We start from the raw sequence: 22,204 nt of genomic DNA on the forward strand, positions 1-22,204 counted from the left end.
GAGATCACAACTAACACCAAAGAAATACAAACAATTATAAGAACATACTATGAGCAACTCTACGCCAACAAATTTGACAATCTGGAAGAAATGGATGCATTCCTAGAAACATATATAAAGTACCACAACTGAACCAGGAAGAAATAGAAAGCCTAAACAGACACATAACCAGTAAGGAGATTGAAACAGTCATCAAAAATCTCCAAACAAACAAAAGCCCAGGGCCAGACGGCTTCCCAGGGGAATTCAACCAAACATTTAAAGAAGAACTAATTCCTATTCTCCTGAAACTGTTCCAAAAAATAGAAATGGAAGGAAAACTTCCCAACTCATTTTATGAGGTCAGCATCACCAGACAAGGATCGCATCAAAAATGAGAGCTATAGACCAATATCCTTGATGAACACAGATGCGAAAATTCTCACCAAAATACTAGCCAACAGGATTCAACAGTACATTAAAAGGATTATTCACCACGACCAAGTGGGATTTATTCCAGGGCTGCAAGGTTGGTTCAACATCCGCAAATCAATCAGTGTGATACAACACATCAATAAAAGAAAGAACAAGAACCATATGATACTCTGAATAAATGCTGAAAAAGCATTTGACAAAGTACAGCAACCCTTTCTGATCAAAACTCTTCAAAGAGTAAGGATAGAGGGCACATACCTCAATATTATCAAAGCCATTTATGAAAAACCCACCGCAAATATCATTCTCAATGGAGAAAAACTGAAAGCTTTTCCACTAAGGTCAGGAACACAGCAGGGATGTCCATTATCACCACTGCTATTCAACATAGTACTAGAAGTCCTAGCCTCAGCAATCAGACAAAAAAGGAAATTAAAGGCATCCAAATCGGCAAAGAAGAAGTCAAACTATCACTCTTCGCAGATGATATGATACCATATGTGGAAAACCCAAAAGACTCCACTCCAAAACTGCTAGAACTTGTACAGGAATTCAGTAAAGTGTCAGGATATAAAATCAATGCACAGAAATCAGTTGCATTTCTCTACACCAACAACAAGACAGAAGAAAGAGAAATTAAGGAGTCAATCCCATTTACAATTGCACCCAAAACCATAAGATACCTAGGAATAAACCTAACCAATGAGGCACAGAATCTATACTCAGAAAACTATAAAATACTCATGAAAGAAATTGAGAAAGACACAAAGAAATGGAAAAATGTTCCATGCTCCCGGATTGGAAGAATAAATATTGTGAAAATGTCTATGCTACCTAAAGCAATCTACACATTTAATCCAATTCCTATTAAAGTACCATCCATTTTCTTCAAAGAAATGGAAGAAATAATCCTAAAATTTATATGGAACCAGAAAAGACCTCGAATAGCCAAAGGAATATTGAAAAAGAAAGCCAAAATTGGTGGCATCACAATTCTGGACTTCAAGCTCTATTACAAAGCTGTCATCATCAAGACAGCATGGTACTGGCACAAAAACAGACACATAGATCAATGGAACAGAATAGAAAGCCCAGAAATAGACCCTCATCTCTATGGTCAGCTAATCTTCGACAAAGCAGGAAAGAATGTCCAATGGAAAAAAGACAGTCTCTTCAACAAATGGTGTTGGGAAAATTGGACAGCCACATGCAGAAAAATGAAATTGGACCATTTCCTTACACCACACACGGAAATAGACTCAAAATGGATAAAGGACCTCAATGTGAGAAAGGAATCCATCAAAATCCTTGAGGAGAACACAGGAAGCAACCTGTTTGACCTCAGCTGCAGCAACATCTTCCTAGGAACATCGCCAAAGGCAAGGGAAGCAAGGGCAAAAATGAACTATTGGGATTTCATCAAGATCAAAAACTTTTGCACAGCAACGGAAACAGTTAACAAAACCAAAAGACAACTGACAGAATGGGAGAAGATATTTGCAAACAACATATCAGATAAAGGGCTAATGTCCAAAATCTATAAAGAACTTAGCAAACTCAACACCCAAAGAACAAATAATCCAATCAAGAAATGGGCAGAAGGGGACACCTAGGTGGCTCAGTTGGTTAAGCAGCTGCCTTCAGTTCAGGTCATGATCCCGGCGTCCTGGGATCGAGTCCCACATCGGGCTCCTTGCTCCGCAGGGAGCCTGCTTCTCCCTCTGACTCTGCCTGCCACTCTGTCTGCCTGTGCTCGCTCTCGCTCGCTCTCTCTCTGACAAATAAATAAATAAAATCTTAAAATAAAAAAAAAAGAAAGAAATGGGCAGAAGACATGAACAGACATTTCTGCAAAGAAGACATCCAGATGGCCAACAGACACATGAAAAAGTGCTCCACATCACTTGGCATCAGGGAAATACAAATCAAAACCACAATGAGATATCACCTCACACCGGTCAGAATGGCTAAAATTAACAAGTCAGGAAATGAAAGATGCTGCCGAGGATGTGGAGAAAGGGGAACCCTCTTACACTGTTGGTGGGAATGCAAGTTGGTGCAACCACTCTGGAAAACAGCATGGAGGTTCCTCAAAATGTTGAAAATAGAACTACCCTATGACCCAGCCATTGCACTACTGGGTATTTACCCTAAAGACACAAACGTAGTGATCCAAAGGGGCACGTGCACCCGAATGTTTATAGCAGCAATGTCCACAATAGCCAAACTATGGAAAGAACCTAGATGTCCATCAACAGATGAATGGATAAAGAAGATGTGGTATATATACACAATGGAATGCTGCCTTCAAAAGAAATGAAATCTTGCCATTTGCGACGACATGGATAGAACTAGAGGGTATCATGCTTAGCGAAATAAGTCAAGCGGAGAAAGACAACTATCATATGACCTGCCTGGTATGAGGAAGTGGAGATGCAACATGGGAGGTTAAGGGGTAGGAGAAGAATGAAGGAAACAAGATGGGATTGGGAGGGAGACAAACCATAAGTGACTCTTAATCTCACAAAACAAATTGAGGGTTGCTGGGGAGAGGGGGTTTGGGAGAGGGGCATAGGGTTATTGACACTGGGGAGGGTATGTACTATGGTGAGTGCTGTGAAGTGTATAAACCTGGCAATTCACAGATCTGTACCCCTGGGGATAAAAATACATTATATGTTCATAAAAAATAAAAAATTTTTAAAAGAAAATTTTAAAAGACAAAAAAAAAATAGAAGATTAAAAAAAAAAGATTTTATTTATTTATTTGACAGAGAGAGATCACAAGTAGGCAGAGAGGCAGGCAGAGAGAAAGAGGAAGCAGGCTCCCCACTGAGCAGAGAGCCTGATGCAGGCTCGATCCCACGACCCTGGGATCATGACCTGAGCCAAAGGCAGAGGCTTAACCCACTGAGCCACCCAGGTGCCCCCAGATATGAAAAACTTTTGATAGGTATGAATTGGTTGATGGAATTACAAATGATTAGTTTAATATTAAGTGGGGGGGAAATACTCAGTGCATGCACATATTTTTTTTTCCCTATGTCCCTCCCTAAATCATCCTTCATCAAATGGCCTCCTACTGATTATAGGTTTTCTGTCTACACAAGAAATGCCCATAATATTCAAAGCTAACATTTTTAAATTACCCAAAAGGCAGTACTTTTTTTTTTTTTTTTTAAGATTTTATTTATTTATTTGACAGACGGAGATCACAAGTAGGCAGAGAGGCAGGCAGAGAGAGAGGAAGGGAAGCAGGCTCCCCACTGAGCAGAGAGCCCGATGCGGGGCTCGATCCCAGGACCCTGGGATCATGACCCGAGACGAAGGCAGAGGCTTAACCCACTGAGCCACCCAGGTGCCCCAAGGCAGTACTTTTTTACATATCAGCTTTAAATATACTTTTGATCTAATGACATATAAATTTTGTAGCACACCTACTCAACAAATATATAACTTTATGTAATATAATGACTCAAATATGCTATGAATGTTATTTGAACTTGGTTAGTCATATATAAACAATACATTGCATGCACCCTTAAAGAATTTTCTTTAGAAAGACAAATTAAAAAAGAAACTCACCACTTTTTTTTAAAATCCCAAGCACTTGTATCAGAAGATCTGGATGATTCATCTAAAAGATTTCAAATTAAATCAATATACTACTTTCATAGTTCAAATTGCATACTTTAGGGAGAACTCAATTTCATTAAATATTTAAATAAAATCATGCTCTGTATCTTAAAATAACGAAAAAAGAATGGAGTTTTATATTAACAAATATTGTTCATGGCAGTAGAATCTAATAAATAATGGAGTACTATTATTCCATCTTAGAATGAGAAAAGATTCTGGAATTTCACAGTAAAACAAATGGAAAAGAAATTAGTTTACCAAATAATTGTTAAAGAGAAGTTGTTGAGATAGGAAATTTAAGAGATACTGATACTGGCAGCATGGTCAAAAGGCATAGATTAAATACTACTTTAACAAGCTTGTCAAATTCTTAGTGTAATATGTACTTTGCAGCTATTTTTAACTATTTAATAATCACATGCTAATTTTAAGTAAATGACTGTATCAGATGAAAATTAAAACATCACATTTTCACCTAAATCCAACCACTTTGAGTATCATTCAAAAAAAATCAGTAACACACATCAACCGATCATTTTAAATGTTTCATACATCAATAAATAAGTAGTATTATTTGTGCTAGTTACTACTTATTTAAAAAGTACCCACGATGTACCACACACTACCCAAAAATGCCTGGTATACAGCATGTCATGTAATAAAAAGTTATTATCCCCGTTTTGTAAATTTAAAAACTGAGTCTCAGAAAGTAACTGCCTTGTTGCAGCCAAGATTTGAACACAGATGTATGATTTCAAAACTCTTTTCACTTTCTATACTGCTTACAAGCAATAACTATTCAACAAAATCAAACATGTATAAGCATTTTCATTTTTTACTGTATTTCTCTGCTTTCCTTTTCCTCTCCCTTATTTCTTTATTCCACCTATGTCTAACACCTAATAGTTTCCAAAAGCAACCTTTAATTATGACAGTAACACTCTACAAACCAGTATTCCAGTACCCCAAAATACCAAGTACTAGTTAAGAATCACATAGAAAAAGATTTTTCTAATTACTTACCCTGGGAGGAAATTTTATATCTATATTAACATCACTATTTTTCAGAGCAAACTTAGTCAGAGATGAGCCATACAACCTAAGTGAACATTCTGGAAATAAAGGAAAAATATCAAAGCATGAAATAAAGTACAAATGGGAAAATTTTTAAAACAATGGTAGGAAAAATGCATATATTTTAATTTCATGTCTTCCAATTCTAGTTACAACATTTAGAGAAGAATGACATCCTTTCTAATTGATCTAACAAGATAATAAAAATGTTTCTCGATTATGAGGGTCACGGACAAAGATGGAAGAAATTACTTATAAAAGTCCAGTGTTTAAACAAAATTTTAGAACAGTTCATTTAGGAATGACCAGACGTATGTTTAACATTTAATATGTAACAGTAAAGAATGTACTAACCTAGGTACAGCTACTGTCATAAACTACATTTATTTAGTTTTAGATATTTATATTTACGTAAGAGCACTAAAATGGTAAAGGGATCACAGACATTCAATGCCAACATTCTTTAAAAATACAAACAGAAGCCTAATCACTTGAACAAAAAAACAAAATCCTGGGGCGCCTGGGTGGCTCAGTGGGTTAAAGCCTCTGCCTTCGACTCAGATCATGATCTCAGCATCCTGGGATCAAGTCCCACATTGGGCTCTCTCTGCTCAGTGGGGAGCCTGCTTCCTCCTCTCTCTCTCTGCCTGCCTTTCTACCTACTTGTGAACTCTGTCAAATAAATAAAATATTAAAAAAAAAAAACACAAAATCCTGTAGCTCTGAAGAAATTCACAGACTATAAATTCACAAAATATACAGGAATAGTAAAATACAACCTACATCTTTTTCGGACAGTCAAATATATTATTTCAAAAATTTAAAAGGTTCTCACCAGAGGGCAAGTTGAAAAATAACATGATTGGAACTATTGGGGCAGGCAGGTGCAGTTTCTTAGAAAATGTGAGCTCATACTCATTTGTATATATAAAAGTCTACTTTTCAAGTTCACAAAACATCTGAAAGTCACTGAAGTCATTAAAATCATAAAAATTTCATTTCTATTTTTAAGATAGAAATTTTTAGGCATTTTAAAATAAAATTTTTAGGCATCTTTTTTAGGTATCTTAAGTTATTTAAATAATCATTATACCCTACATGGGGCTTTAACCCACAACCCCAAGATCAAGAGGCACACATTCTTTCAACCGAGCCAGCTAGGTGCCCCAATACTAAATTACTTCTGCATATAATTTAAATTAGTATTCAATTTTTTTATAGAAAACCACATTATAACTGAAATAAGAAAGAGAAGTGAAAATGTCTTCCATTTCCAAATTTTAATTTTACATTCTTTCTTAAAATCTCACAATTGCTCTATATAAAACCATAATTTGTCAACTGCTCAATATCCCTTTGGTGGTTGAGAAATGAGTCTTATTTAATAGATATTTATTTAAATTCAATATTGATGTAAAAAATAATAAGGGCTAAACAAATATAATCTTTATATAAACGTCTATAATAAACCTGGCACAACTCCCACTTACACCAAAAACGTAAGCTTTCTATAAAGAAAGAGCAAAGTCAAAAAGAAATAAAAGTGCAAATTTTACTTCTAATGACCCCACTTAAATTAATTTTTCCCCACCATCAGGCCAATAAGACTCTTATTCTATGACTGGCTAGAATGTATATACTCAAAATAATATAACTATAATGTCCATTCAGAAGTCAGAAATACTAAAAATATTAAACACAAGACCTTTAAGAAATTTTCCTGAATCTGACATTTAAAAAATCTTTCTTATTACAAAAATTATGTTCGTAACTCCCCATTTTCCTTTCCTGAAATATCTCCTTCCAAAAAATCACTTAAAAAATAATTAAATTCATCTGCTTTTAAGATAGAGAAACAAAGAGAAAGGAAAACATAAAGAAATTTATACAAGTAAAGCCGACAGGAAGCAAAGGGAAGAGTTGTACGATTTTAAAAATTAAGCATAAAGTATATTTGTACCTGGTAAAAACGTTGTTATAATCTTTGACATTTCCTCCACAATTTCCTGACGGACTCTGAGGTCATCATCTGTTATTCCATGTTCTTTTGCTAGTTCAATAACTGCAACACTTAAAGCAGCCAAGTGGCCAGGGGTAGGAGGTGGCAGAGAACGAAGCTCACTTTCTTCCTGTTTTTCCTATTAGTGTAATATTTAACAACACCATAAAAAATCTTTTCTATTTTAATGTCCTTACACTTAGGATAAAAGACTAAACAAATGTATTAACTCAACAAATATTCACCTTCTACATGCCTGATTCAAAATAACTAGGATAAGGAAGTGAACAAGACAGAAATCCCTTCCTTTGTGACTAAGTATTGGAAGATTGAGGGGTGCTTTGGGACAGGTTCCTATTAAACATTAAAAAATAAAAATTTGTTCTTCTGTTTGCATAAAGTCTGAAATTCTACATCAAAGCCAAAATAATTTAAGTACAACACTTGGCTGTTAATTTCGCGGATAATTTTATTACAACAAAGATGTAGCAGAAAGTCTTGAATCCTCTCTCATCTGCATATTAAATGGTCACAGGAAAATATACTAGACACTTCATCACATTTGTTATATTGCCTACCATTTAAAATTGATTTCTTTCATTTTCTCCAATGCTAAGCCAAATGTTCCCCAAAACCCTTGATTTCACTAAAAGTCTGAAAGCCAATTTAAACCAAAAACTAAAGAGGACCAAGTAAATTATATATATACAATTTTTAAAGATTAATTTTTTCCTGATTTTTAAAGAAATACATGCTAATTGCAAAAGTTACATAAAACACAGGAAAATACAAAGAAAATCATCCACGATCTAATATCATACGACTTCCTTTTTTTTTTTTTTAAGATTTTATTTATCTGAGAGAGAGAGAACAGGAAAGGGGAAGGGCCAAGGGAGATACAGACTCCCCAGAGCCCGAGATGGGGCTCAATCCCAGGACCCTGAGATCATGACCTAAGTCAAAATCAAGAGTCAGACACTTAACCAACTGAGCCATTCAGGCACCCCTTCCTTTATTTTATTTTATTTTTTTTACCATAACTGGGATCATACCATTTCTTTAATGTTATAATAATGGCATTTTCTATACCCCACATTTCAGTCAAGAGACATTCTCTTATTTTTTTGAGGCATGCAGCTCCCAACCATTCTAAAAATCAAAAGTAGCTTATTCTCTCTTCTCTACTACCCATAATATAGTTAAACAAAGACTTCACTCTATTTCTAATTTTATTCAGTGTTACCATATTTAGTCTCAACATAAAGTTTACCTAAGATAAAGGTAAACTATATCAAACATAGGAGGTAAGACAACCTCATTTTTATAAATTTCTGTGAATATTTCTGCAATCTTAATTACAATCTAAATCTTGGATGAGTGTCTGAAGTTCTAAGGTCTATTTTTTTAGGATTCATCCTAATAGGTACTAATAGCTACACACTTAATAGCAAAAAATTCTCTAAATTATATTGCTAAGTTGTCATGGAAATAAGATAAAAGAGAGTCGAAGAACATACTCCTCTACCTATGTTATTAATAAGCCTATCCTACTTCTTTTAGGATACTGTTCCATCTAACAGTCTCACTGATATCCTTCTATCAATGATCATCCTCATATATCCTGTCATAAGTATGCTCAATGAAGTCTCTGCCCTATGTAACTTAATTCTAGTTAGAGAAAATAGAAACAGATAAATAAATGTATACTATCATGTTAGGAAAAGCTATGAAGAAAATCAAACAGGGTACGACTACACACTGATGGGCAAGGGTTATTATTTTAGCATAGAGTGGACAAAGAAGGTCCCTCTAAACAGGTAATGTTTAGCAGAAACCTAAAAATGAAAGAGAGACACATTTAAATTTCAGTGGGAAAAGCATTTCAGATACAGAGAACAGTAAATGCAGAAACTTAAGGCAAGAAAGTACCTAATGTTATTTGAAGAGGTCAATGTGGCTAAAGGGTTAACAAAAGGGTGACTAGAAGGTGATAAGGTTGAAAAGTTAACTGGAAGCTAAATATCATATGACCTTAAGTAAATTGGTAAGGACTTACATTTTATTCTAAGTTGAGAAGCCAAAGAGGGTCTATGACCAGAAAGTAACATTATATGACATATTTTAAAAGAACAATCCTTGCTGATAAATAAAGAATAACAGACTATAGTATGGGGGCAACAGTGGTAGCACAAACTAAAACAGAAAGAGTACGAGGGCCTAGCCAGCTCAGTCAGTAGAGCATGTAACTCTTGAGTTCAAAGTCATAAGTCTGAGCCCCACACTGGGCACAAAGATTACCAAAAAAAAAAAAAAAGAAGAAGAAGAAGAAGAAGAAAAAAAAGCCCAAACAGAAGGAAGAGTGTGTGTGACAAATGACTAAATTGGGAATACATAATGTTTTGAAGGTAAATTCTATACAATTTGTTAATGGTTTGAATGGGGGGTGTAAATCAGAGAGATAAATCAAAGGTGCTTGTCCTAAGCACCTGAATAAATAAATGGTTCTGCAGAGATGAGATAAGTTCTGGAAACAATCAGTTTAGGCTAGGAAATAGTGCCCAAGAAGGAAGAATCTCCTAATGAGCCTCCTATTTCCAGACTCTGCCCCTTCATTCTATGCCCCTTACTTCCACCAGTTAGTCTTCTACTTTAAAACTTTCAGGGGTGCCTGGGTGGCTCAGTGGGTTAAAGCCTCTGCCTTTGGCTCAGATCATGATCTCAGGGTCCTGGGATCGAGCCCCTCATCGGGCTCTCTGCTCGGCAGGGAGCCTGCTTCCCCCTCTCTCTCTGCCTGCCTCTCTGCCTACTTGTGATCTGTCTCTGTCAAAGAAATAAATAAAATCTTTAAAAAAAAAAAAAAACTTTCAATTAATCCTCAACATAATACCAGCAAACCATATTCAGCAAATTAAATAGATTATACATCATGACAAGTACAATTTATTCCTGGAATGCAACAATGGTTCAACATACAATAATCAATGTAATCATCACCTTAACAAAATGAGAGGAAAAAAATTTTTATGCATCTTGATCAATGCATAAAAAGCATTCAATAAAATTTAACATCCTTTTGTGGTCAAAAACAAAACAAAACGAAACAAAATACCAAACTAGGAATAAAAACAAACTACCTCAACATAATAAAGACATATTTGAAAAAACCACAGCTTACATTACAGTCAGTGGTTAAAGGCTGTGAAAGTTTTTCCTCTAAAGTCAGTATTGAGTCAAGAATGCCCATTTTCACCACTTCTATTCAATATATTAGAAAAGTGTTAGCCACAAAGAAATGAGAGGCAATGAACTTGGACAGGAAGAAATAAAATAATCTCTATTCACAGATAATAATCTAATACGTAAAAAACCCTAAAGATGCCAGACACACACAAAAAATTAGATCTAATGAACTAAATTCAGTAAAGTAGCAGGACACACATCAACACAAAAAAAACAGTTGCACTTCTAAACACTAACAACAATCAATCTGAAAAGGAAATTAAGAAAACAATTTAAAACAGTCCCCAAAAGAATAAAATACTTAGAAATTACCTTAAAGAGATGAATGACTTGTACAATGAAAACAACAAAACACTGCTTAAAGAAATGAAAGAAGACATGAAGAAACAGAAAGATATCCCATGTTCATGGATGGGCAAGCTTAATATTGTTAAGATATCAATACTACTCAAAGCAATCTACAGATTCAATGCAATCCCATCAAAATTCCTTTAATCCCTATTTGCAGAAATAGGAAAATTGATTCTAAAATTAACATGGAATCTCAAGGGACCCAAAATAACCAAAACAATCCTGAAATAGAAAAGAGTCAGAAATTCACATTTCCTGATTTTGAAACTTCTTATGCAGAGCAATAGTACTCAAGACATCATGGTACTGGCATAAAGACAGATGTATAGGCCAAAGGAATAAAACACATAACCAACTCATATATATGGTCAAATGATTTTTAATAAGGGTGTCAAAACCATTCAATGGCAATGGACTGTCTTTTCAACAAATGGTGAAAGGAAAACTGGATACCCACATGCAAAATGGACCCTTATCTTACACCCATATACAAAAATTAACTCAAAATGGATCAAAGACCTAAATGTAAGAGAAAAATTATAAACTCTTCGAAGAAAAAAGCTTCATGACACTAGACTTGGCAATGATTTCTTACCTATGAAACAAAAAAACCCACAAACAACAACAACAAATCAGACAAATTGGAATTTATGAAAAGTAAACCTCTGGGGGGCACTTGGGTGGCTCAATGGATTAAGCATCCAACTCTTGATTTCAGCTCAGATCATGATCTCAGGGTCATGGGATCAAGTCCCACATCAGCCTCCGAGCTCAGTTCAGAGTATGCTTGAGATTCTCACCTTCCCTCTGTCCCTGCCCCTACTCATGCTTGTTTGGGCTCTCTCACTAATTATAAATAAATAAAACCTTTAAAAAAATTAAACGTCTGTGCATTAAACAACACTATTAATAGAGTAAAAAGGCAACCCACAGAAAGGAGAATATATTTGCAAATCACATATATAATAAGGGATTAATATCCAGAACATATAGTCTGAAGTTTTCTTTTATTGTAGAATCTTTTTCTGGTTTTGGTATGAGAGTAATGTGGGACTCATGGACTGAAATTAGGAAGTTCTTACTCTTCAGTGCCCTGAAATATGTGCAGAACTGGTACACATATTATCAAAATTATCCCAGAGCTCAAACATGACCCTTTCTTTCTTTTTTTCAAGTTCTTTTTTTCTTTCCATTTCATTTTGGATGTTTTCCATTGTTGTATGTTCAAGTTCACTAACCTTTTCTTTTGTAAGGTCTGATCTACCATTAGTCCCATTCAGTGTATTTTTCATCTTAGACACTGTAGTTTTCATTCTTGTAAGTTCAGCTTTAATCTTTTTTGTATCTTCCATGTCTCTTTATGTTTTTAGAATATCAGGAATATAGTTATCTGCCTTGATGTCCTCCTCTGCTAATTCTTTTCTGTCAATTCAAGGTAGTTTTGATTGGCTGATTTTTCTCCTTATTGTGGTATGTATTTTCCTGCTTTGGCCTTACTATCTTTGAATGCCAGACAATGTGAACTTTTTGTGGTGACAGATATTTTCTATTTCTGTATATACCTTCAAGCTTTGTTCTATAACAACATTAAACCCTGGAAATAGCCCTTTTGGGTCTTGCCTTTAAAAATTCTTTAGATGGGGGACACCTAGGTGGCTCAGTGGGTTAAAGTCTCTGCCTTCGGCACAGGTTATGATCCCAGGGTCCTGGAATTGAGCCCCACATTGGGCTCTCTGCTCCGCGGGGAGCCTGCTTCCCTTCCTCTCTTTCTGCCTGCCTCTCTGCCTGCTTGTGATCTCTGTCAAATAAATAAATAAAATCTTTTTTTAAAACACTAGTTTAAAAAAAAATAAAAACAGTCTTTATTGGGATCAGACTGCATTTAGTTTCTATATATTCCCCACTCCTGAAAAAAGATCCTGCTGGGCACTCTACTCAATGCCCATGAAGTACGAGCTTTTCAGTCTGAATAGTGGGAAGGTACTATTCTCAGCCCTATGGAAGGATCAAGCACTATTCTAATTTCTTCAGATGATTCTTCCGCTGGCTTCAGGCAGCTTTCTCACATGCATGTACCAATCAGTACTATGCTGAATACTCTGAAGGTACTGTCTTTTTATCTATAGATTTCTTTCGGTAAAGCTTTCTCTTTTTTATTATCCTGTCCTACAAACTCTAGCCACCCTGGATTCCCTGGATTCAAGTTCATCTCCACAACTCTGGGAGTGTACTGGGTTCCCCTTCCTATAAAGCAGTATGGAAACTCTCTCAAACTAGAGTAATTGTTGGACTAATCTCATTTGTTTTCCATTCACTGCCTGAAAACCATTGTTAGCTATTTTTATCCCTTTTTTCCTTTGGTTTATTCAGGAGTAAAGGTAAATCTCATTATTATTACAACTTCAACTAAGCAAAAATCTACTACAACTGCTTTTAAGGAGTTTTTTGTTTTTTTGTTTTTTTTTTTTTCATTTTTTTGTAACGTCCTCAAATATCCTTATAATGTACATAATGTCTACCGGCTTTCTTTTTAAGTTTCTTGTGTGGAATTCCCCGAGCTTCCTGGAATTAATGATTAGCATCACTCAACATTTCTTGAGGTTTTTCAGTTGTTATCTCATAAACTACCAATTGTCTTTGTCCTATTAAATCTTCTGAAGCTCTAATTAAATCAAAATAATATGCTGATAGGGCACCTGGGTGGGTCAGTTGGTTAAGCAACTGCCTTCAGCTCAGGTCATGATCCTAGAGTCCCAGGTTGGAGTCTCCTATTGGGCTCCCTGGTCAGCAGGGAGTTCTGCTTCTTCCTCTGACCCTCTCCCCACTCACGCTCTCTCTCTCTCATTCTCTCGCTCTCTCTCTCAAATAAATAAATAAAACCTTTAAAATAATAATATGCTAGTAAGATTTTAATTTCTAGGGCACCTGAGTGGCTCAGTCATTAAGCATCTGCCTTTGGCTCAGGTCATGATCCCAGGATCCTGGGATCAAACCCCACATCAGGCTCCCTGCGCAGCAGGAAGCCTGCTTCTCCCTCTCTCACTCCCCCTACTTGTGCTCCCTCTCTTACTGTGTTTCTCTCTGTCAAATAAATAAATAAAAATCTGTTTTAAAAAATTAATTTCTTTCCTTCTGAGTTCCTGATTTTCTTCAGTGTACTCATTTTTTTTAAAGAAAGACATACTGAGCACCTACTTTGTCAGACCCTGTCCTAAGCAATATAGAAACAAAAACAAATAAGAACTGAAACTTGCCCTCTAGAATAGAATACTGGATATTCAAGTCTAGAAGAGGAGAGAAAGCAGACATGCACAATACAATATATCCAGTTTTCTGATCAAGCAGCTCTGCAAGCACAGAGAAAGAATACCTAATCCAGACTTGTTGGGAAGGTCAGGTCAAAGAATTTTTCTCAGAGAAAATACACAGTAGACACTCAGACACTCCTACATAAGTAGGAGATTATATAATATTACTATTACCGCTCTGAGGGGTGCCTAGGTGGCAGAGTCGGTTGAGCATCAGACTCTTGGTTTTAGCTCAGGTTGTGATCTCAGAGTCATGGGCTAGAGCTCTGTACTCAGCACAGAGCCTGCTTGGGATTCTCTCTCCCTCTCCTTCTGCCCCTCCCACTCGTGCTCTCTCTCTCTCTAAAATAAATAAATATATCTTTAAAAAGATATGTATCAGCCTCATAAAAAATATACATTACCACTTTGAAAAGAAAAGCTTAAGTGGCTAAAATACTAATAATTTTTTTAAAAGCATTACTCATACCTATGTCTATGAAATGTTTTAATAAAAATAACTGAAAAATTATGAATTCTGACAGTCTAAAGATTATAAGGCCCTGCATGGTCTGGACTTCTCTAGCTTCATCTCACATCATTTTCCTCCTATCTCTCTTTGCCCAAGTCATACTAGACTCTTTCTGTTCCTCATATGCCATGTCCTCACTCACCTTTTTTCTTTTTAAGATTTACCTATTCATTTTGAGAGAGCACATGCACAAAATTGGACTGGGGGCAGAGGAAGAAAATTTCAAACAGATTCCCTGCTGAGCGCAGAAGTGACTCTCAATCAATCCCACGATCCATGAGATCGTGACCTGAGCTGAAACCAAGTGTCAGACACTTAACCAACTAGGTACCCCCTTTTTGCCTTAATTTCAAACTACTTCAAAGTTCAACTCAAGTATCTTTCTCAGAAATGTCCCTGTTGCAGATTAGGTAAAATATCCTTGTATACTTCCTTAGCACCACATTTCTCCCTTTAATAGAACTCAATATACTTAGATCCCTTTTCAGTGTATGCCTCCACCAATATTTTAGAAAATCTGAGGGTAGGAACCACAACTATCTTATTCACCACTGCCTAGACCTAGTACACAAAAATTCAGTAAGCATCAGTTGGACTGATTGTATTTGGCAGTTCTTTAATTAAGATTTTATTTTTAAGTAATCTCTATACCCACATGAGATCAAGAATTATATGCTCTATCAACTATATCTGACAGTTTTAACTTTGAGAATCAACATACTTTAGTACGAACAGACTGGCTCTGAAAAGGTTCCTGACCACCTAAGATAAAAGAAGGGCAATCACAGCTTTTAATGCTATCACTTCACTTACTAATGTAAAACAGGACAAATACCCCATTTTTAGTTTCATAAATAAGTATTTGATAGAGTTTTGCCATTTGAAAAATAAACAATATATTTTGAAAAAAGAACTCACCAAAATATTTTTCTTATGTCGTTTCTCCTTTATATGTTTATGAGCTCCCTGGATGTTTTCAATGTGAATTAAGCAAAGTTTGCATAGATATCGGCAATTGGTATATTCTGGTGAGCGCTGAAAAGTTAAAAAATGCATTTTTTCAGAAAGCAGAGAAGTAAGTATTTGACTATATATGGGAATGATATAATTACATAAATATAAGAAACAAAAACAAGCATTAAAGGAATAAATTTTTAATAAACAAATCAGTACTTATATCCCCAAGAAATAGCTGTCCTTTTCAAAACAGTCATCATAAGAGATGATATACTCATTTCAATCAACACTATAATAATGCTAAATGTTTGATACTTATCTAATACAGTCCTTAGAATACAATGTAGGATAAGAACGGCAGTCTTAGTAGTCTTCTTCCCAATGCTTTCCCAAAAATTGGTTTCAAACCTTGTATTTTTGATAAAAAATAAAATCCAGCCTCAAATAGGAGATTTTAAAAGAATATGAGTTAAGAATATGGAAGAATATTCCAAAAGCTTAGTTCTGGAAACATTCCACTGAAATAAATGAATAATCTCAAAGCCACTATTCTAAAGGGAACAACTCTGATGACACACAAAAATTATCATAGTACTTTAGTCATACTTTATAATAACCTGTTCGTGAAATAATAAGAAAAAAAAACTTAACTAATTCCAAAGTGCTTATTATGTGCCAGGTGCTAAGTTAGGTGCTTCATACACCATTTGTCTTTTTAATACCTCTAATAATCCAATTAGATTGCTATTATCTTCATTCTCTACAAAAACTCATACAGTCTGTAAATTTCACAAGGATATAATATTAAGTAGGGGATGAACAATTTAAATTCATGTATATCTGATTCTGAAGCCAACTCAACCCATATGATTATAGAATGAAAAATTACAAAAGCATAATAAATACACACTGAATTTTAAAACATTATTTCCAGTGCCTTATACTGCAATTTATGAAATTACAACAAAGCTTAAATTTTTATTTCAGATTGATCTTCAATAGCTTGCAACTCCTGACGGATTCTCTAACTTCATAATATTGATTTTCTTCAAATGGAGAAACCAGCTCCAAATTTAGCAAGAATCCTACCACAGACTAAAAGTAAATACAGCCATCATTTATAAAGTATGTATAACCTTCAACTTTATGATTCCCCATTTTACTGGCAAAGCAACTAAATCTCAAAACTTAAATAATTTTGTTCAAAACAATAAGCAAAAAGGAAAATTCAGCTCAATTCTGTCATTTCAATTTGTAGTATAAAAATTCTTTATCCCTTCGCAATAACACAGATGGTACTAGAGAACATGAGCTAAATGAAATAGGTCAGTCAGAGAAAGACAAATATAGTATGATTCCACTGACATGTGGAACTTAAACAAAACAAATGAGCAAAGGTTAAAAAAAGAGAGAGGCAAACCAAGAAACCAAATTTATCAAGAGAACAAACTGATGGTTACCAGGAGATAGGTGGGTGAGGGGATGGGTTAAATAGTGATGGGGATCAAGGAGTACACTTGTTGCGATAAGCACCTGGTGATGTACAGAAGTGTTCGATCGCTCTACTGTATACCTGAAACTAATATTATACTGTATATTAACGAACTGGAATTTAAATAAAAACTTAAAAACAAAAATCCATTAAAAAACTCTTTCAAATCTGTCCTTATTGGGGAATTAATTAAGCCCTTGCAGAGACTCCTACCTCTTAGTTTCTAACCACAACTAATACTTAATTCCCTAAATATTTTCTGAGCTCATAACAAATGTCAAACATTTGTCTAGGAAGGAGGGATATATAGCATAAACAAAACTGTCCTTACAATTTAGTTCTAATATACAGAGACATGTAGTAAAGAAATCCACAGATAAGTAGGAATATGGTGCAGGGGTGTTAACTACTTTTTTAAAAAGGATCATCACTGGAATGCCTGGGTGGCTCACTTGATTAAGCGGCTGCCTTCAGGTTGTGATCCCAGAGTCCTGGGATAGAGCCCCACACTGGGCTCTCTGCTCAGCAGGGAGCCTGCTTCCTCTTCTCTCTCTGCCTACCTGTGATCTGTCTGTCAAATAAATAAAAATAAAACCTTTACAAAAAAATAAATAAATAAAGACCTTACTGATAAAATAATTGAAAGGAAGTGAAGGATTAAACTATGTGAGTATTTGGGAAGAGATATTCCAAGTAGAAGGAAATGTTAAGCTAAGGCCTTCAGAAAGGAATATGCTAATGTGTCTGAGACCCTGCAAAAAGCCTAATATGTGACTGGCACTGAGTGGTAAGGAGGGCCAGATCACAGGACCCCTTGAAAGGACTCTGGTTTTTATTCCAAGTGTGAGGCAAAGACACTGAAGGCTTTTGAGCTGAGAATTAAGTTTTCATCTCTATTTTAAAAGGATCCTTGCCTTCCTAATTCCTTTAAGAACAGAAGCAGGAAGTACGTATTGTCATTACAAGCATACTGCAATGATCTAGACAAGAGATGATACTGGCTTGGTTCAAGAAGAGTAGTGAAAGTGGCAAGGGTCAGGACTGAGGAGTTGAAAACATAAATACAGAACACTTAAAGCTATGAATACTGATGAGGTCACTAAGGGAGTCAAGAAAAACTCATCATAAACGTTTTTCAACTGTAAAATATTAGCAGACAAGGACTCATCTGGATTCTTTTTTATAAGAAAAGTTTGTTTTAACATAAATGGGGAGTCAAAAGGCTTGTGATGACATCTCTGTTGACCTTGGATTAAATCTCGAACACTGGGGCACCTGGGTGACTCCATCGTTAAGCATCTGCCTTTAGCTCAAGTCATGATCCCAGGGTCTGGGTTCAAGCCCCACATCGGACTCTCTACTCCACACAGAGGAAGCCTGCTTCTCCCGCTCCCACTTTCCCTGCTTGTGTTCCCCTCTATTGCTGTCTCTGTCTCTGTCAAATAAATAAAATCTTTAAAAAACTCTCGAACAGGGGCACCTGGGTGGCTCAGTGGGTTAAGCCGCTGCCTTCGGCTCAGGTCATGATCTCAGGGTCTTGGGATCGGTCCCACATCGGGCTCTCTGCTCAGCGGGGAGCCTGCTTCCCTCTCTCTCTCTCTGCCTGCCTCTCTGCCTACTTGTGATCTCTCTCCATCAAATAAATAAATAAATAAATAAATCTTCAAAAAAAAAAAAATCTCGAACACTGAAAACTGCTTCTATAACCTTAAAATGAAATAATAAAAATTGCTCTAGTGGTAAAATAATTCAATTCTACAAGTAGCTGATCTTTACCGCTTAATACACACCAGACACTATACAAAGAACTTTTACTTGTATTTATCATACCTAATCCTCAAACAATGAGCTAGGTGTTATTTTTATTAACTCGATTTTAATGAGGAAGAAACTGAGGTTTAAAGAGGCTAAATGACTTATCTAATGTTACCCAAGCAGTAAGTGGCAAAGGTAGACTAAGTCACTCCAAAACCTATACACTTATACTTACCTATATACTAAGGAAACTATCTGTAATTAATAACCAACTACCATGTGCAAGGAACTATATTAAGCACAGTAGCAAATGGAACAAAAATGTTTTCATGACATCATGAAGCTTCTAGTTTCATAGAAGAGACACACGAAAAATGTTTTAAAATTCCTTCATTATATAGTTATATTTTATTTTACTATTAAACACAGACATTAATATATCTTCTTTAGAGTTTCTGCAAAAGAGGGGCGCCTGGGTGGCTCGGTGGGTTAAAGCCTCTGCCTTTGACTCAAGTCATGATTCCAGGGTCCTGGGATCAAGCCCCAAATCAGGCCCTCTGCTCAGCATGGAGCCTGCTTCCTCCTCTTAATTGCCTTCCTCTCTGCCGACTTGTGATCTCTGTCTGTCAAATAAACAAATAAAATCTTAAAAAAAGAAAAAAAAAGTTTCTGCAGAAGAGCTAGAATAAAGATTGCTGGGCATGGAAATTCTTAAGTAATTCCTAGACCACATTTAACACTAACTATAGGGAAATTTACCCTTCTGACCTAATAGCTTAGATTCTTTCCTTCTTTGGTACAGTTTAAAAATCTACATCTTTACTCATCAATCAGATAATGTATGGGTACACTGTGAACCCAAGAACTGATAAAATCAAAAGCAAGTAGTTAAGAATATTCTTAATGAATGTCTAAAGTTGATAAAGAAAAATATTAATTAAAGGAGTACACTAAATTGAAAGTAAGAGGTTTTGGAGGACATGAGAAACAAAGAAGTGCCAGGAAGAAAAGAGATTATAGACATCTATGCTAGTACTGGCACACTCATTTTGTATCACTGCTGCTTAAATTCAAATAAACTCAAACAGCAAATGTTTTTGTTCTATGCTTCTAAGCTTTTCTTTTACCCCCTGCATTCTTTCCTACCACCATCAAACATCTATTCTACCTTAATTTCTTTCTTCTCCCAAGAACTGATCTTTCCTACTTTATATCCTATCCCATCCAGTCCTACTATTTTTCTTTTTTTTAAAATATTTTATTTATTTATTTGACAGACAGAGATCACAAGCAGGCAGAGAGGCAGACAGAGAGAGAGGAGGAAGCAGGCTCCCCGTTGAGCAGAGAGCCCGATGTGGGGCTCGATCCCAGGACCCTGGGATCATGACCTGAGCCGAAGGCAGAGGCTTAACCCACTGAGCCACCCAGGCGCCCCCTACTACTTTTCTTAAAACACATTTTTCACATTTCTTTTTTACATGCCATATAATTCTAATGCACCAGACTTCCCCAATTCACCTAGTCAACTCCTACAGATACTCCTTCAGACTCAGTTCCAATGTCACCTGCTTATAAAGCATTCTCCAAATTGATGCTTCCATACCCCCATTCAAGTTGGCCACTCTTTTGTCTAAGATTTCAAACAATACTACTATTATTACTATTATCTCTTACATGTTTTTCTCTAATTAGTAAACCAGAAAACCAGTAACATGTTTTTAAAAATGCCACACGAGGCACCTGGGTGGCTCAGTTGTTAAGCGTCTGCCTTCAGCTCATGTCATGATCCCCAGGTTCTGGGATGAGGCCCTGCACTGGGGTCCTTGCTTGGCGGGAAGCCTGCTTCTCCCTCTCTCACTCCCCCTGCTTATGTTCCCTCTCCCACTGTCTCTGTCAATTAAATAAATAACATCTTTTAATTAATTAATTAATGTTCCACACAAGCCCCAATTCAATTTTTTATCACCAGATCAGGGCACATGAAAAGCACTAAATATTTACCTTAACAAAACACACACCCAGAATAACTACTAACTCCAAGACATTGGGAAGAGAAAGTGAGGAAAGAGAGAACTATGTAAAAGAGCAAATTGCAAAAAAGACTTCCTTCTAACTAGCACCTTGGGAGACTAACTACACAACCTAAATTCTCCTTACATTATGGGCCTCTACCCCTTGATATTCATTTCTATTTTCTTAGGGTGACCACTCTGTTATAAGATCTATTAATAACCCAGGATTGCCTCCTCAATTTAGATATGACCTCATTTTTCTAAACTCTACAAAATTATACCATTTCTTTCTTTCCTTTCTTATTTATCAAGAATCATGACCTATATTACCTTATATACATGCTCACAAATATCCCAAGTATCTATTTGTGAATAGGCTGATTTATGATTCTTTCCTTCAATACCTAGCAAATGTTTTTTATTAAGGCTAGGAATGTGTATTTCTAGGTTAAGAATTTAATTAGTATACAGGAAAAAGATACCAGTGGCTAGAACAATTCCTAATACATAAGAGATATTCAGTAAATATGGGAGATGGAGAAAAGGAGAAAGCATACTATATAATATTTGCTCATTTATTTCTGTCATTCCAAATGGACTGTTCACTTCTAATTCACCAACTGCCATTTTCATCAATATATCCCAGTGCCCAGCATAGTACTGAGAACATAAGAAGCACTCAGTATCTACTGCTGAGTGAATAAATCAGAGGTCAGCAAACTTCTGTAAAGGGACAAAGTAATATTTTAGTAAATATTTTATGCTTTGGTAATAGTAAATATTTTATGCTCTAAAAGCTATAATGTTCTCTGGAGTAACTAACTACTCAATTCAACTCTGCCATGGTAGCATGAAAGCAGCCACAAATGGGTAAACAAACAGCATGGCTATATACCAATACAATTTGGCTTACAAAAACAAGGGACTAGGTTTACTTTACACAATTTTAAAAACACAAAGCACACAAACAAAAGGAAAAAAACAAGAAGATAGGCCATAGTTTGTTGACCTCTAGAAAGAATGAATGAATTCAGACTCACAGATACAAGGATTTGCTGAACAAAGGGAGAGAAGAAAAGAAAGATGGAAAGAAGAAAGGAAAGAGGGAAGTTAGGAAAAATGAATGCTATCTCTGCCTGAGCAATAAAAGAAGATAAATAAAAAGAGCTGTGCTTGGCAAAGAAAAGTTATAAAACATCCATCATCCTCCAAATAACTAAAATGACATAGTATACTTTTTCAAGTCGAAAGATGTGATCTCTTTCTAAGCGTTCTTCTGCTTGTTTCAAGCCTAGCCTCTGCTCAGGTGTCAATGCAGATTCATCTATCACAGTAGCATTTTCTAAATAGTCCATCTCTGAAGAGTTTTCTTTATTAGAGTCATCATTCTTCATTTTACCTAGAAAAGGAAGCAATCAGTTACCATCAGCAGAACTGAAAATTTTTTTAAAA

At 35.7% G+C, this 22,204-nt stretch overlaps 1 protein-coding gene across 8 annotated transcripts in view; it reads right to left on the reverse strand.

The window, feature by feature from the left end:
• Window positions 1–22,204, reverse strand: part of TUT4 (terminal uridylyl transferase 4) — a 204,204-nt gene that overhangs the window by 64,931 nt on the left and 117,069 nt on the right. For all 8 annotated transcript variants that reach the window (XM_044238236.1, XM_044238238.1, XM_044238237.1 and 5 more), the window contains exons 3-7: window positions 21,988–22,151; window positions 15,455–15,571; window positions 7,088–7,265; window positions 5,077–5,165; window positions 4,000–4,051 (exon numbers count right to left, since the gene is read on the reverse strand). In XM_044238236.1, the coding sequence (XP_044094171.1) occupies window positions 4,000–4,051; window positions 5,077–5,165; window positions 7,088–7,265; window positions 15,455–15,571; window positions 21,988–22,151 (600 nt within the window). The remainder of the gene's footprint in view (window positions 1–3,999; window positions 4,052–5,076; window positions 5,166–7,087; window positions 7,266–15,454; window positions 15,572–21,987; window positions 22,152–22,204) is intronic.

This window comes from Neovison vison, chromosome 2 (assembly GCF_020171115.1).
Source record: "Neovison vison isolate M4711 chromosome 2, ASM_NN_V1, whole genome shotgun sequence".
NCBI classification, from domain to species: domain Eukaryota; kingdom Metazoa; phylum Chordata; class Mammalia; order Carnivora; family Mustelidae; genus Neogale; species Neogale vison.